Source organism: Mytilus trossulus, chromosome 6 (assembly GCF_036588685.1).
Source record: "Mytilus trossulus isolate FHL-02 chromosome 6, PNRI_Mtr1.1.1.hap1, whole genome shotgun sequence".
Classification (NCBI taxonomy): Eukaryota; Metazoa; Mollusca; class Bivalvia; order Mytilida; family Mytilidae; genus Mytilus; species Mytilus trossulus.
In genome coordinates this window covers 10,925,101-10,942,509 of record NC_086378.1, presented here as the reverse complement: position 1 = coordinate 10,942,509, position 17,409 = coordinate 10,925,101, and the positions used below count along the sequence as shown (strand labels likewise).

Sequence of the window (17,409 nt, the reverse complement as noted above, 5' to 3'; positions counted from 1 at the left end):
GAAACTATTTATTTTTTATACCTAGACTAACAATATTAGTACTTTACCTTCATATTTAGATGATATTTATTATTAATTCAGAAAGATTAGTTAGATTGACTTCTATCTTAGTCTCCAGTATATTCTGGACTGAGTCAGCAAATTATGATTTGCTCTCTGTTAGTTGTTCAGGGAACTACTTGTTTGTGCCAACACTTTGAATATGCTAAAGTTACATCCTCGAAGAGCCGAGGAGCGTAATTAGTAGAATGGACTCTCATCCAAGTATAACTTGGAATATGAAGGATGAGAGTCATTCTAGTAATGGAGCCTGAGGCTCAAGAGGATGTAACAATTTACCCACCCAGTTTGGAGGGTACTGTTTGCCCATCCCTATTGTTTTGGTTGCACAAACAAACTTTGAAACATGATTGGCACAGGTAATAGCCGCAGTATTTATAGCTAGGTTTAGCTACGTTATACCCATAGGTCAAGGATTTTGACCTCTTTTAAATGAGATGCCTCGTTGCACATCGGGAAATGAATGCTAAAGTTACATCCTCTTGAGCCTCAGGCTCCATTACTAGAATGACTCTCATCCTTCATATTCCAAGTTATACTTGGATGAGAGTCCATTATATGACTGTGAGTATCACAATAATTATAGAACTCACATTCTGATATTGGAGGTTGATGTTTTTACTATAAGTGCTTTTGGTCTAGAAGATATTGATATACATATGTATAAACACTTTTAGATTCAGACATTTTGGGAATTTTATCAGAGATGTGATCAGGCTGTCAGATCGGCACATATTTTAAGGTACGTAAAGATAAACATTACTTCTCTACTTTCAATTTCAACCAAAGATACAAAAAAAACCATATTCAATTATTTCCTTGTATTTAAAAACTTCATAGTTCTTTGCAACATTTTAGTCACATTGATTTGTATTCGAAAAAATTAACAGGTTAAGCATAAATATTGTGTATGTAAGAAAAATAGTGGGTAAATGTGAATAAAACAGAACTCTGATATTGACACAAATAATCAAAACACATCTAGAGGGGTACCTGTCTACATTTCAACTGAAATAAGATTCATTATTCTTAACGTATGAAATTCAATAAACAGTTAAAGGAATAATGATAACATTGATTCTTTGATAAGACCAAATGGAAGACAAATTAATTTTATCTAAATTTAGAAAAAATAACCTGAAATAAGATCCTGTACTATTGAAGTTTTGACAATGAATATTCATGAAATTAGTCAGAACGTTCCATATTCTTATAACAGAATAACATTATCCAAAATAAGAATTCCAAGTATCCACAAAAAACTGAAACTATACCTTTTCTCATTTATTCAAAAAGTTATCATGATAAACAGTATCCCCACAAACCTTTAAGGAATGCCTGCAAATTTTATCTGTCTATGAAGAAATAACATTAAAAATGTGGTGCACAAAATTTTTGATGTTATTCTGAATAGACAGAAAAAATATCACAGTTATTCCTTATAGTTTTATTCTTAATTGTATATTAAAATGGAGTAAATCATGAAAAAAAACCCATTAATGATTTCATGCTCACATGACAAATTTATGTCTATGAGCTGATAGACAAACCCCTGTCAACCAATAAGAAGATGCATTACATCTAAAATTAAATTATTTAAGGAATGCATGTAATATGTTTTCTGTCTATTAAGAAATAACATAAAATATTTGATGCACACTGAATAACGCTCTTAGCGGGTTATTTAACAGTGTGCACTACATTTTTTATGTTATTTCGAATAGACAGAAAAAATATTACGGTCATTTCTTAAAATTTAATTCTAAATTCCATTTTAAACCGTAGAAAACCATGAAAAAACGTTGATTACATTATGGTCACATGACTAAATTATGTCTATGGGCTCATAACAAAATAACGTCAGCCAATCAGAAGACATGTTACATCCAAAATTAAATTATTTGAAAATGCTTTAAAAGTATTTAAAAAGTTGACATGAGAAATGATTTGATTAACAGAATTTTGAAGACAATGACCTACATGGTTTTCCTGATCCATATAGAGACTTGTGGCTACTATTCAGTGTCGCTGTACGAAGGATTCGATAAAAATGATTGGGTCTACAATGGCGAGGGAAATGCGTAAGTTATACAGCATTTAAAAAAACACATATTAATTAAAAAACTCGTATTAATTGTTCATCGTTCTGTTTTTGCACTTTTCAGACTTAATAAAATTAATTATATGAAAAGTGATTTGTTAAAGAACATTTAAAAGGAAATTTAAGAGACTTTTACGAATATTTTAAGAATCATGAACCTAGGAGAGCATCAAAATGAAAAAAAAATACCATTAAATAAATGAACAGCTTAAAAAAAAATCCTTTACAATATTTAAGTTTGAAATTGTATGTTAACATTGTTACATGAATAGAAAAATGCCCCAAAAAAATATTTGGTCACCTTGCCATTTTGAATATTTTGAATCTCAATATAACAAATGCATATAAAAAAATCTGATTAACAGGTATATCAGGTGTTTTTATTTGGCTACAAAGACAGCAACCTCTATAGGAAAGATAAACAAACCACAGAATGAATTGGAGTATGTGTTTATGACAGTTTACTGGTTGTCAGGTGTCTTTGTCTTTGCTTTACTGGTTGGACAAGTGAGTATACTAACTTTTAATCCTAAACTCATTTTATAAAACCTATAATGCAATCTTTAAAAATAAAGATTTCCTAGTATTACAAAGATTAAGTCTGAGTCCATAATTTTGTTTGCAGATGTTTCTTGGAGAGTTATTTTTCAAAAATAAATGTATTGTATTGTAAATATTCAATGTTAATTACTTCTATAACAATTTCAATTATAATGTAAGTTTATCAAGTGAAATTATGGATAAGGCAAGCTTTTTGATCTTAGATTGTCGATATTTGATTCTGGATAATTGATCAAACATTTTTAAAACTTTTTTTTTTTTTATTTTGAAAGCAGTACTGATTGCAAATTACTGGTCAGATTAATATAAGCTATACAGATACATTGTACACAAACAAATGTACTAACTTTCCAATAGCCTTAAAATGGTTTTATTTTGACAATGGTATAGTATATTTAGCGATTCTCTGCTGTGATGCCAATTCTTCAATGTACAAGCATCATTGTTTTATACTGTGGGTTCATTATTATTTGTTGGATACCAATTTCTGTGGATAAAGATGAACCACGACATTAAATGTTTAGAGAATGAGAAATTTTCTTGATATGTATGCGGACTTTGGCATTACCCAGAAATTAAATGTACATGAACATGCAAGTTTTCCTTCATCCATAAAAATTATTACCCAGGAAAATAAATGAATCCACATTATTTAGAAATGAAATGATGCTCTCCTAGGTTCAATTGAAGGAATTTTGTATTTTTTGTTTAGATACGTGACATAGTAGAGTCGGCACAGAGGGTGAAGACCATGTATGATAAAAGGATGGAAACAGCTCTGAGATATGTAAAAAATCTTAACCTACCTAAAGAAATGAGAGAGAAAGTTAGGGTCTGGTTTCTGTACAACTGGCAACAACAAAAAGTTTTAGGTTAGATACTGTTTAATAGATTATTTTTATATTTTGATGAATTATTTATATTTTGAGCATAATTTAACATGCTCGTCCTGAACATGCCTGAAGTATTTGCCACTGAATGTTAAGCAACCAACAATCAATAATATATAGATGCTGAGGAGGTTTAAATTATTGCTTAATATAATGATGTGCCTAATTTCATCGAAAGGCATAACATTTTATTCAACAAATTTCATCTAAATTTCCAAAGCACACATATTTGTTGCAATAAAGTAATTAAGAAATTAGGAAATTTTTAAAATTATTATCCAAAACAGCAGCTTATTAAATCAGCGAGTTTTAAAAATGTTTCAATACTAACAACATATTTTCATACTTTGAAAAACTCAAGAACCTATGAACCTATACATTTGTGCAAATCAAAGGGAGATAATTAAGATTGGATATCAAGGGGAGATAATAAAGATTGAAAAGACTGAATTATTTTAGGGGTAAATTCAGTAAAAAATCTTCCATTGACTTTAAAGACTGAATTACAATATTCAATATTGAACACATCAGATTAAATGCATTAATTAAAAAATTACATTTTTCAGATGAAAAGGCATTAATGGACACATTACCTACAAAGTTGAGGACAGACTTAGCTATTCATGTACACTTTAACACGTTAAGTAAAGTGAAACTGTTTCAGGACTGTGACAAGTCTTTACTGTTTAATCTGGTGTTGAAACTAAAACCTATGTTATACCTGCCTGGAGAATATGTGTGTAGAAAGGTATGTACTTATATAATACCTGATTTTAGAAAAAAAGGATCCATTTATTCAGTTAGAAATTATGCCAGATGGTTCATATGTCTTTTTTTCCATATAGATTGGTTTAATTATAAATGAATATGTATTGTTAGAAGAATCAATTTTTGCATGCACATACCACAGTTTGTGATGCAAAATATAGATGGGATGTTTCTTTTTAACAAGGATTTCCTCTTATCCAATAAAAAAAATAATATAAAATGACATATTTTGTTGGACAAGCTGGAAAGTTTCAGTAACACAGTAGTAGACTCTTTGAGATTAAGTGTCTCATCTCATATCTGTACCTATATTTATATTTTACACATGAAGTAACAATGTTTTTGATTAACCAAGTTAGAAAACCTTGCTAATTATTAGATACAAGAAGATCTGGTATGAGTGTCAATGAGGCAACTCTCCATTCAAGTCACAATTTGTAAAAGAATAACCATTATAGGTCAAATTATGGTCTTCAACACAGATCCTTGGCTAACATTAAACAGGAAGCTGTAAATGGCCTCAAAAATTACGAGAATGTCTAATATATTTATTTTGTTCTGTAGGGTGAAGTAGGTAAGGAAATGTATATTGTAAGCCAAGGTATAGTAGAAGTTGTTGGTGGACTGGATAACTCTATGGTGTTTGCTACCTTAAAGAATGGCTCAGTGTTTGGTGAAATCAGGTAGATTTTATCGTATGAAATAATTTATTTACGATCAGCTACTGTTTTTAATTTTAAAAAAATGTTATTTTGATAAGGGTAAATAATAATAAATAATTTAATGACCCAAAGGCTAAAAACTTTTGCACATTCTGTAGTTGTTAAAATGTGAACAAAGGAGATCTGTAGGTAAAATTGCCAATCCAAATAAAATCTTAAAAATGAACATAAAGATGTCTACAAAATTAATATTCTTTTAACTACAAATAAAATTTCCTCAATGAGATAGCAGCACAACAACTCAAACTTAAACCATCTGGAGAAAGCAGCACAACAACCCAAACATAAACCATCTGGAGATACATTCTGTCCAAGACATTTGACAATATTTTAGAATGAAATTTTCTCTTTTTATGGGATTTATAAACTTTCACTTTCAGTTTGTTATCAGTAGGGACAGAGGGTAATAGAAGAACAGCTGATGTCAGGGTGAAAGGGTTTACCAACCTGTTTATGCTGAGTAAAGCTGACTTTGAGTCAGCAATGAGTGAGTTTCCTGCAGCACATACAATGTTAAAGAAAAGAGCTAGGTGTGTATATATATTGGGATAGTTTTGCATGAAATATTTTAATGCCCCCACCTAAGGGCATTATGTTACCCAGTTTGTGCTTCAATTTGACAGTTGGTTCAAATTGTCCATCTGTTTGTACGTCCATTCATCCGTCTGTCCTGTTTCAAGTTAAAGTTTTTGATGAAGTTGAAGTCCAATCAACTTGAAACTAAGTAAACATGTTCCCTATGATATGATCTTTCTAATTTATATGTTAAATTAATTTTTTCAACCTAATTTCATGGTCCACTGAACATAGAAAAGGATAGTGTGAGTTGGGCATCCATGTACTATGGACACATTCTTGTTTTTACTGTACCATTAGTGAATTGAAACCTAGTGCAAAGTCGTCTTTGGAATAAGAAATAAAAAAGATTCTTTAACAACATCTGTATATAATGCATTTTTCATTTCATAATTTTAGAAAACTATTAAGACAAAATGCTAAGATGACCAAGAAGGAAAGTGAAAGTTCTCTTTGTGGAAGTAAGGTGGATGTTGAAGAAATTATTCACCAACCAAAGGAAAGGAAAAAAACACCAAAGTTACTACAGACTGTTATGCAGGTAAGACCAACATATCAGCAGAAGCCCTGTAGCAACTGTTGCTGTCTTTAATAACTGAACAAATTTGAGTTGAGATATAATAATCAATATTATTTTTCATTTTATTCAAGATTTTATTTCAGTATTAAAGCCAGATTCTTACTTTATGTCTCGCCTTGACAGAGTAAAAAAGTGAGACGTAGGTATGCTGTTTCCAGCATCGGCGGTGTCAACAATGTATTAGTTTGTGATTAGGTCTAGTTTATGGTGAACCACAAGTTTTAGGTCAATCATACTTGGTATGCAGTTGTATAAGCATTGGCACATCTCAGTCCATGGAGATTATTTGGCCCTGTCCCCTCAGTCATGGTCTATTGGTTTCGAAACTTTTGCTTATTTTACATTTATTAGTTTGTGATTAGGTCAATTTATGGGGAACCACAAGTGGTAGGTCAATGATATTTGGTATGCAGTTGTATAAGAATTGGTATATATCTCATTTCCACAGAGATAATATGACTCCGCCTCCTTAGTCATGGTCTATTGACTGTTAGTTGTATATTAGTTTGTTATTAGGTCAGTTCAATGGGAACCAATAGTGGTAGGTCAATGTCAATTGGTATTCAGTTGTATACGCATTTGCACATCTCATTTCCATGGATAATATTTGGCCTGGACCCTTAGTCATAGTCTAATGACTCTAAACTTATCTTAGTTTTTGTGATCAGATGAGTTTAAGATGAACTGCTAATTTAATATTAAATCAATGATATTTGGTATGTAAATTTGCCAGTTATGTTTCCATATAGATTATATAGCCCAACCCGCCTCTTCATGCTTCAGTAACTTTAAAACTTTACATAGTTTACAAGTTATTTTTTATATTTAGATTTGGGAACGACTTATAACATAAATCAATGTTATTTGGTATGCAGTTGTATTAGCATTGGCACATCTCATTAACATGAAGATTGTTTAGCCATGTAACTCAGTCATGGTTCATTGACTTAGAATGTTTGCTTAACTTGTGTAAGATGTTAAGGTATTGCTATTTTGATTTCACCATTTGCATAATCAAAATTACTTTAAGGCGATACATATCTCTGAGATAACAGTTTATACAAGTTATATTTTTATTTCAAATTTTAAGTGAACAATATTTTTATTTGAGAGTATAATGATTTGAATTTATTTTATTAGCTCACCTGGCCCCAAGGGCCAAGTGAGCTTATGCCATCACTTGGCGTCCGTCGTCGTCCGTCGTCTGTCGTCCTCGTCGTCTGTCGTCCTCATCGTCTGTCGTCATAAGCTATTTCAAGAATCTTCTCCTCTGAAACTACAAGGCCAAATACTTCCAAACTTTAACTGAATGTTCCTTAGGGTAACTTGTTTATAAATTGTATCTGAAGTTTTGATCTATCAACAAACATGGTCGCCATTGCTAAAAATAGAACATAGGGGTCAAATGCAGTTTTTGGCTTATATCTCAAAAACGAAAGCATTTGGAGCAAATCTGACACGGGGTAAAAATGTTCATTAGGTCAACATCTATCAGCCCTGAAATTTTCAGATGAATCAAACAACCCATTGTTGGGTTGCTGTCACTTAATTGGTAATTTTAAGGAAATTTTTCAGTTTTAGGTCATTATCTTGAATATTATTATAGATAAAGATGAACTGTAAACAGCAAAAATGATCAGCAAAGCAAGATCTACAAATAAGTTCATATGACCAAAACTGTCAATTGACCCCTTACTTTAATGACAATTTTTCACAATTTGTTCATCATATTTGCTAACTTTAAAAATCTTCTCCCCTAAAGCTACTCAACCAAATTCAACCAAACATCAACTGAATGATCAGTAGGGTTATAAAATAAAGTTTGTGTTTTATTTTCTATTTCGTCAAAAAACATGGCCGTCATGGCTAAAAATAGAACACAGGGTAAAATGCAGTTTTTGGCTTATATCTCAAAAACTCCAGCAAATAAGACAAGAAGTTAAAGTATTTATTAGGGTAAGGTCTACTTGTCCTGAAATTTTCAGCCGAAATGGGTAACTGGTTTTTCAGGTATAATGCCCCTGAATTGATGATTTTAAAGAAATTTTGCAGTTTTTGGTTATTATCTTGAATATGATTATAGATACAGATAAACTGTTAATAGCAAAAATGTTAAGCAAATTAAGATCTACAAATAAGTCAATTTGACCAAAATTGTCAATTGACCCCTTAAGGAGTTATTGCCCTTCAAAGACTTTTTTCACAATTTGTTCATCATGTTGACTTACTCTAAAAAATCTTCTCCTTTGAAACTGCTGTATCAATTTCAGCCAAACCTAGGCTAAATGAGTTTCCTTGTATGTCAAGAAACATAGCTCCTATGGCTAAAAAAGAACATAGGAGAAAATGATTTTTTTTATTTGCTTTTGAAGAAAAAAGGACGATTCAAAGAACATTTAAATAAATTGAAAAGCCCAAATAATCATTGATGAGAGATTTAACCAAAAAACTTAAGGTGAGCAATTCAGGCTCTTGAGAGCCTCTTGTTATTTATGATAAGCCATTGTCGAATTTTTATATTTTCTTTGAACTCCATGTTAAATGTTCAGTTTTATTCACCTTTAGGTGATGAATCCAGCAGCTCAAGTCATAAAGAAATTAGGATCGTCTTCTGAAGAGATTCAAGGTCACCAAGGGGAGATAACTCATTTTGACCATGTAATCTCAAATGAAATTACAAAATCAGATGACAACAGCCATAGTGACAATAACAATATACAAAATGTAGATGTAAATATAAATTCTGATGATAATCAAATGATTGGAGTGAAGAAAAACAGCCTCCAGGAGGATACAGTGTCAAAGAAGGTTGGTTGTTATGGTAATTTAAGTGGGGTAGAGTTTGGTTCAGGGAGATAACTCTTTAAGTTATACATTTGTTAAAAGTAAAGTTTCATCAATGCATTTAAAGCGTTAACCTGAAACAGATTGGAAATAATCTTTGTATCCTAGAATATAACGTAGCTTCAAAAATATAATTATGAAAAAGGCTGACACAAACGTACTGGTGATTTTAAGAGTTATTTCCCTCGATTTACCAATTCTTCTACAGATCAAAAGTTGGAAATATCCTTGATGCAATGGTAAAAACAATGGAATCGAAAGGACTGTCATTATAAGAAACAATTACTTAGTTATAGAATTCTTCCACAGAGAAGAAGTGAAATATGCTGGATTCAATAATAACCACAAATGTAATGGAAGGGATCGTCTAGACCTGAAGTCCTGTCAATTCTTAATCTTAAATACAAAGAAAATGTTAGGATATTGAAAAAAATAAGGGTGGGTTAGGAAACTTTCAGTCATTTTCATACAAAATATAAATGAAAGCAGAATAAATGAAACTGCAACAAAACTTTAGAAATAACAACTACAAAAATCTTTCATTTTAAAACGATGTTAATAGGGAAATAATATACAATTATGGCCCGTTACAAAGGTAAACACCTGAAATTGTCAACACGAGAAGGGGCCACAATTGTTTTATTATACCGAACTAACAGTGGAAGGGCCTTTTGAACACTTACTATAATTTGGACATAACAAACACAAACTGACGTTTGAAAATAGCTCAGGAAAATACATTTGTGTTCTAGAATTTCTGGAATGAGCAACAAAGGTATTTTTTTTGGTAAAATATTAATGGCCCTGAAAAGGACCGTTTGTAATAGATATCATCGGCTGATGGCTGATAACCTATGGTTGAGGACAAATTATTATTCTTTTTTAGGAGGAAAGTAAATCATTAACTGCACAAGAGGTTGAGGATTTTTATGATGAAATACTCCGAGCTACAGAAGGAAATCCTAAAACATTCGATGAGGCTGTTCTGGGCAATAAAAATCCTCTAAACAGAGATGGTACAGCCCATACAGACGACAGTGTTGATTCAGGTAATTATGAATACAAGGTGTTTTCAATAAATTTGGAAGGAGCCTCTGTGGCTGAGTGGTCTAAATAGTTACTGTAATAACTAGCCACTCAACACTGAGTTAGTTAGTTTCAACTCCCCTCATGTGGGTGTGCTTGACTCCAATCTTAATTGACTAGGATTGTCAGTTTTCCTATCAAAGGTCGGTTGTTTTTCTGGGCACTCCAGTTTCCTTCACCAATAAAAATGAGCTGCCATGAAATAGTCCAAAAGTCAAATCAAATCAATAAATCTACAGTAGTTCTAGATTTTTCTCACAGTAAATGCTAGGTCAGTTGATGGTGCCAGAGAATTTGATGAAAAAAAATCAAGCATTTGTAGAACTTAATGGCAATCAAATAAATGTGTGAATTGTAAAATGTTAAACTATGCAAGTCTTCCCTATGTAGAAATATATCAAATTTGTGATGAAAAAGATATTTGAGTTATTTCCCTTTATTTGATGTCTCTTTTTATGTAACCTTCAAATGGCATAATCTTTCAGACAACAACACAAAAAATGTATTGTAAATATTTTTAAAAATTTTGACCAGCAGTGATGTTAGAACTGATAGATTGGTGAAAAAATAGATATGATTTACTATTTTGGTGAAAAATATGTCAAATGGGACACAAGTTTTATTCATTTACAACAAGAATGTGTTCAAAATACACGGATGCCCAACTTGCACTATCCTTTTCCATGTTCCATGGACTGTGAAATTGGGTAATAATCTAACTTGGCTTTAAAATTAGAAAGATCATACCATAAGTAACATGTGTTCTAAGTTTCAAGTTGATTGGACTACAGCTTTATCAAAAACTACCTTGACCAAAAACTTTAACCTGAATGGACGAACGGAGAGACAGACCAGAAAACATAATGCCCCTCTACTATTGTAGGTGGGGCATAAAAATCTGATTTCAATCATTATTTATTTTTTCCAGGTGTGCATGTGACCAAAGCAGCAAGTCCCACAAGTAGTGACAAAACAATAAGCAAGAAGGCTAGTAAAGAATCCTTCTTCACGGTATCTACAGAAGATACTGATAATCAAAAAGGGAAAGTAGGATTTTTGGCGGAATTCTTTGAAGATGATATACATAATGATCTCACTAATAATGAAAATGAAATGAACAACAGTGCACCAGAAAAACAAATCCATAATGAGGCTCATAAAATTGTTGTAAAACCAGTAAAAAATGAATCAGTTTTAAAGAAACAGGGATCTGTTGTTATGAATAGGAAACCTTGGAACTCACCAGTGAAGAAAATTACCTTTGCTAATAACGCTTCAAATGTGTTGAATGTAAAACCCACAAAAGATTCAAAACATAAAGGACATGATTCTCCAAAGAAAGTCGAAAAATCTGAAAAACAAACTGGATTATTAATTAAACCTGGATCAAAGAAACCTACCTTAATGAGCATGAAATCTGGAAGGAAAATTACACCTGAAATTCGTATTGACAGTGACCATATTACAAAACCACATGTAAAGAAGAAAACAGAAAAAAAGTCACCTTCTAAAAAGTCACCTTCTAAAAGTGTTACTTTGAAGAATTCTAGCATACTTTCTCATAAACCGTTAAATGATGATACAAAAAACACAGAGGAAAAGGATTCAGGTTTCGGCACAAAATGTGATGACACTTCTGAAAAGAAATCTGATTCTATGGGAGACTCTGATAGTCAGCTTGAAAAAAATATATGTGACATTTTAGATTCTGATGAAAAATCAGATGGCGATAAAAATGAAAGAACTGAAAGTAGGAATAAAAAACAAAGTTATGAAAAAGAAAATAATAATCATGAAAGGAAGAAACAAAATGAGATTGAACAGAAAACTTACCTAAATCAAAACTTTAAACATCGCATTTCAAAGATAGAAACTTCTATAAGTAGTCTGTCAAGTGAGATAGAAAAGGCAGATGCACTCCTGAGAGATCTATGCTCTGATGACGATGATGATTTTATACAGTATGAACGAAAAGATGAACTCAGTCAGTCTCAAGGAAACACAAAACCACCATCAGAAGGCAAAATAAACGTTGTGGAGGCAAAACAACCTGATACTGTTGCCTTTACAATACCTGCCAAAAACCAAATAACATGTTCTGTGGAAGTTCATCGGGAAAAATCCTTGACTCCCCTGGACATAAGGGGTGATATAATTACTCCTATCTCTTTGACTGAATGGATTGAAAATGCTAATGAATCTCTGAGGAAGAGAAAAGAGAGTTCAACATCTAGTATATTTCATGAAACTGGAGTTTGAAGTTATTCCTACTTATTACATGTTTAGAAACTTGTTTCTTTAAGTATAGTTTTGACAATAAGATACAACAGAGATCTTGATAGATTGTACTTGTGCCTAAAATTTGACACAAGATATTTTTATCTGCACTTACCTTATGTACCAGTTCTTTTTTCTTTATTTTTTCAATAGTCAGGATTTAACATCACCCTTACAGCATCACCTGACTAAGGTGCTTAAGGGTTTAAAACATATAACAACAAAAGACTATTGTTTTAGCACACAAACTAAAATATAAATGTTTGGAAAATCTTTTTTTTTCTCTCTCTCTCTCTCTCTTCCTCTCTTTTTTCTTTCAATCTCTTCATATAGAAATATCTATAGATTATTTAATAGAAAAAAAAGGTTTACATGTGCTATGCATATACATGTATTACATGTTGTTTGCTCTGTTCCATAGATAGGTAAAAAAGATATATATACCAGTACCAGTTCTTGAGCTATACTTTGAGTACTGTGGATTCAATAACTTTCGTGGGTACCAATTTTTGTGGATTGGGAAACTTTATATTTTCGTGAATATTTGATTTCATGGTTTTACTAAGGTTTGCATGCAGGCCTATACAAAATTTGTACTTTGCTGAATGTTTAGTTTCTTGGTACACATGTAACCATGAAATCAACTTTTCAATTTTTCATTGACTCAGGAGTATATTCTTCATGTAGCAATGTCTTGCAGTCTTTCCTACCATACATCACTATATGATTTATATTTTATAGTAGTAATAGGAAATAACCAAAGTATTAGAGTTTATGCCCCGGGATAGTTATTATAACTTTTACAATAGCATGCTGTGGATTATTTTTTCGTTAAATACCATTTTCTTGTGGATGTCATGGGTAAAAGGTGGGTAAAAGTGAACCACAAATTGAAATGTTCAACAAATTACAAATTTACTAATAGGCTTATCCACGATGCTTTCAGGATGTTTGCTTGATATAATTATGAAAAGCAAATGTTTTTTTTTTAATAAAAACCAATCTATTTTCCAATCTGAATATAAAAAAAAATGGGAGTCTGATTATATTTCAAAACCAAGATCTCATTTTATACTATAATATTTAATTTGTGTTTTATTTATGAATTTTACATAAAAATCTAATCTAGTCAATGGTGGTTTATATAACTATAGTTTGTTGTTTAATAAGTACTTAAGTTATTGATTTGTTTGTGATATAGTTTTGTATTGTTAATTATATTTTTATATGTCATGTGCAATATTGTTTTCCTACACATATATTATATCTTGTCATTCCAGTGCAATATTTACATCAATGTTTTCACTAGGTTTTATTGCCATAATTTGTATTGTTTCAGTGATCTCTCCCATTATAGAAGTTATCATATTTATACTGATTCACTTGATAAATAAATGTTTAATATATTTTCAAACTTCTCATAAAACAGGAGGCCAATACTGTACATTCATTTATTTTTTGGTGATTTGGTCATTTTAGACTTAAACGCATTTTTTTCTTTGCGATATTGAGAAAAATCCTGTTTAATTCATATTAGATTAAATCAAAATGCCAGTTAAGATTATTGCATTTATAATCCTGTTGCATTTTTCGCAATAATAAAAATATTACAATCATTTCAATTTGGCACAACTTTTTGGAGTTTTGGTTTATTGATACTCTTCAAATTTGTACTTGTTTGGCTTTATATCTATTTTGATCTGAGCATCACTGATGAGTCTTATGTAGACGAAACGCGCATCTGCCATTTAAAATTATTACCCTGGTACCTTTGATAAATATTTTGAATTTGCAAGACTTGATAAATAAATATTTGATTTATTTTCAAACTTCTCATGAAACAGGAAGTCAAGAAATAAAATTAGAAGTCAGAAATAATATATTTAATTATTGATTTATACTAATTTGCTTATTTTCTTTCACCAGTAAGTCATTTTGAAGAAACAAAATATCAAAAGTAATCTAATAGATCAACATACTTACGCCTCAACAAATTTTATTTAAAGATATCTCAAGCTGTTGTTATAACCAATTTCCTTCAATAATTGCCAATTCTGTCGTCCATACCTTTTATAAATTTCACTGATTAATGCAGACATTGATTATGGCCACCATTATTGAACATGAATGAATATTTTACAATGATGACATTGATTCTGTGACACGTAATGAATGAAGATTTTTATGTAATCAGAATCTGATTTGTTTAAAGTGATTTATTTATTGTTTTGTTTTTGTACTGTTATATATTTATTGTTATTTAGAAATAAACCAATGGTAATTAACAGTGTTTTATTCTATCAAGACATTTATTAGTTACTTTTCAAACTGATTTCAGTGATTGGTGTCTTCACAAGACTTCTGTATTTTCTATGGTCAGAATTTATTCCACTGGCTAATGTTAAGCAAAAGGTATTTTGGAAGATGAAACTCTTATTTCAAAGTGTCTTTTCTCTCCACTTAAATCTTCTGATGGTAGTGGTATATTTAGGAAATAATACATAGCTTGTTTTTATACTGATTTTACCATGTGTTAGCCCTTTATGCTAAATATTTTACCTCAAGCAATAGCAAGGGGTAAACTGCTATAATTATAACTAGAGGCTCTAAAGAGCCTGTGTCGCTCACCTTGGTCTATGTGAATATTAAACAAAGGAAGCAGATGGATTCATGACACAATTGTGTTTTAGTGTTAGTGATGTGTTTGTACATCTTACTTTAATGAACATCCTTGCTGCTTACAAGTATCTCTATCTATAATGAACTTGGCCCAGTTTCAGTGAAAAATGTTAGTTAAAATTTACAAATTTTATGAAAATTGTTAAAAATTGACTATAAAGGACAATAACTCCTTAGGGGGTCAATTGACCATTTCAAATGTTGACTTATTTGTAAATCTTACTTTGCTGAACATTATTGCTGTTTACAGTTTATCTCTATCTATAATAATATTCAAGATAATAACAAAAAACAGCAAATTTCCTTAAAATTACCAAGTCAGGGGCAGCAACCCAACAATGGGTTGTCCGATTCATCTGAAAATTATAGATAGATCCAATTCATATGAAAATTATAGATAGATCTTGAACAATTTTACTTCATGTCAGATTTGCTCTTCATGCTTTGGTTTTGAGTTATAAGCCAAAAACTGCATTTTACCCCTATGATCTATTTTATCTGTGGCGGCCATCTTGGTTGGTTGGCTGGGTCACCGGACACATTTTTTAAAGTAGATACCCCAAAGATGATTGTGGCCAATTTTGGATTAATTTGGCCCAGTAGTTTCAGAGGAGAAGATTTTTGTAAAAGATAACTAAGATTTACAAAAATGGTTAAAAATTGACTATAAAGGGCAATAACCCCTAAAGGGGTCAACTGACCATTTCGGTCATGTTGACTTACTTGTAGATATTACTTTGCTGAACATTATTGCTGTTTACAGTTTACCTCTATCTATAATAATATTCAAGATAATAACCAAAAACAGCAAAAGTTCCTTAAAATGACCAGTTCAGGGACAGCAACCCAACAACGGGTTGTCCAATTCATCTGAAAATTTCAGGGCAGATAGATTTTGACCTGATAAACAATTTTATCTCATGTCAAATTTGCTCTAAATGCTTTGGTTTTTGAGTTATAAGCCAAAAACTACATTTTACCCCTATGTTCTATTTTTAGCCATGGCCACCATCTTGGTTGGTTGGCCGGGTCACCGGACACATTTTTTAAAGAAGATACCCCAAAGATGATTGTGGCCAAGTTTGGATTAACTTTGCCCAGTAGTTTCAGAGGAGACGATTTTTAGCTCACCTGGCCCGAAGGGCCAAGTGAGCTTTTCTCATCACTTGGCGTCCGTCGTCTGTCGTCGTCGTTAACTTTTACAAAAATCTTCTCCTCCAAAACTACTGGGCCAAATTAAATCAAACTTGGACACAATCATCATTGGGGTATCATGGCTAAAAATAGAACATAGGGGTAAAATGCAGTTTTTGGCTTATAACTCAAAAACCAAAGCATTTAGAGCAAATCTGACAATGGGTAAAATTGTTAATCAGGTCAAGATCTATTTGCCCTGAAATTTTTAGATGAATCAGACAACCCGTTGTTGGGTTTCTGCCCCTGAATTTGTAATTTTAGGAAAATTTTTGCTTATTATCTTGAAAATTATTATAGATAGAGATAAACTGTTACAGCAATAATGTTCAGCAAAGTAAGATCTACAAATAAGTCAGCATAACCAAAATGGTCAGTTGACCCCTTTAGGAGTTATTGCCCTTTTTAGTAAATTTTTAACCATTTTTCGTTAATCTTAGTAATCTTTTACAAAAATCTTCTCCTCTGAAACTTCCTGGCCAAAGTAAACCAAACTTGGCCACAATCATCATTGGGGTATCTAGTTTAAAAAATGTGTGGCGTGACCCGGCCAACCAACCAAGATGGCTGCCATGGATAGAAATAGAATGTAAGGGTAAAATGCAGTTTTTGGCTAATAACTCAAAAACAAAACCTTTCAGAGCAAATCTGATGGAGTAAAATTGATTAATAGGTTAAGATCTATTTGCCCTGAAATTTTCAGATGAATCAGACCACCCTTTGTTGGGTTGCTGTCCCTGAATTGGTAATTTTAGATAGATTTTGCTGTTTTTGGTTATTATTTTGAATATTATTATAGATAAAGATAAAATGTAACCAGCTATAATGTGCAGCAAAGTAAGATCTACAAATAAGTCAACATGACCAAAATGGTCAGTTGACTCCTTTAGGAGTTATTGCCCTTTATAGTCAATTTTTAACAATCTTCATGAAATTTGTAAATTTTAACTAACATTTTCCACTGAAACTACTTGGCCAAGTTCAATATAGATAGAAATAATTGTAAGCAGCAAGAATGTTCAGTAAAATAAGATGTAAAAACAATTTACCATCACAAAAACATAATTTTGT

The 17,409-nt window shown here is 31.4% G+C and overlaps 1 protein-coding gene across 1 annotated transcript in view; it reads left to right on the top strand.

The window, feature by feature from the left end:
- The window catches only part of LOC134720788 (uncharacterized), a 51,664-nt gene extending 36,914 nt beyond the window's left edge, over nucleotides 1-14,750 (top strand). The window contains exons 9-19 of the mRNA XM_063583287.1: nucleotides 738-802; nucleotides 2,019-2,141; nucleotides 2,527-2,668; nucleotides 3,435-3,594; nucleotides 4,179-4,360; nucleotides 4,945-5,063; nucleotides 5,483-5,632; nucleotides 6,078-6,219; nucleotides 8,824-9,066; nucleotides 9,989-10,151; nucleotides 11,117-14,750. Coding sequence (XP_063439357.1) covers nucleotides 738-802; nucleotides 2,019-2,141; nucleotides 2,527-2,668; nucleotides 3,435-3,594; nucleotides 4,179-4,360; nucleotides 4,945-5,063; nucleotides 5,483-5,632; nucleotides 6,078-6,219; nucleotides 8,824-9,066; nucleotides 9,989-10,151; nucleotides 11,117-12,447 — 2,820 coding nt within the window. The 3' untranslated portion in view covers nucleotides 12,448-14,750. The remainder of the gene's footprint in view (nucleotides 1-737; nucleotides 803-2,018; nucleotides 2,142-2,526; nucleotides 2,669-3,434; nucleotides 3,595-4,178; nucleotides 4,361-4,944; nucleotides 5,064-5,482; nucleotides 5,633-6,077; nucleotides 6,220-8,823; nucleotides 9,067-9,988; nucleotides 10,152-11,116) is intronic.
- Nucleotides 14,751-17,409: the final 2,659 nt, after the last annotated feature.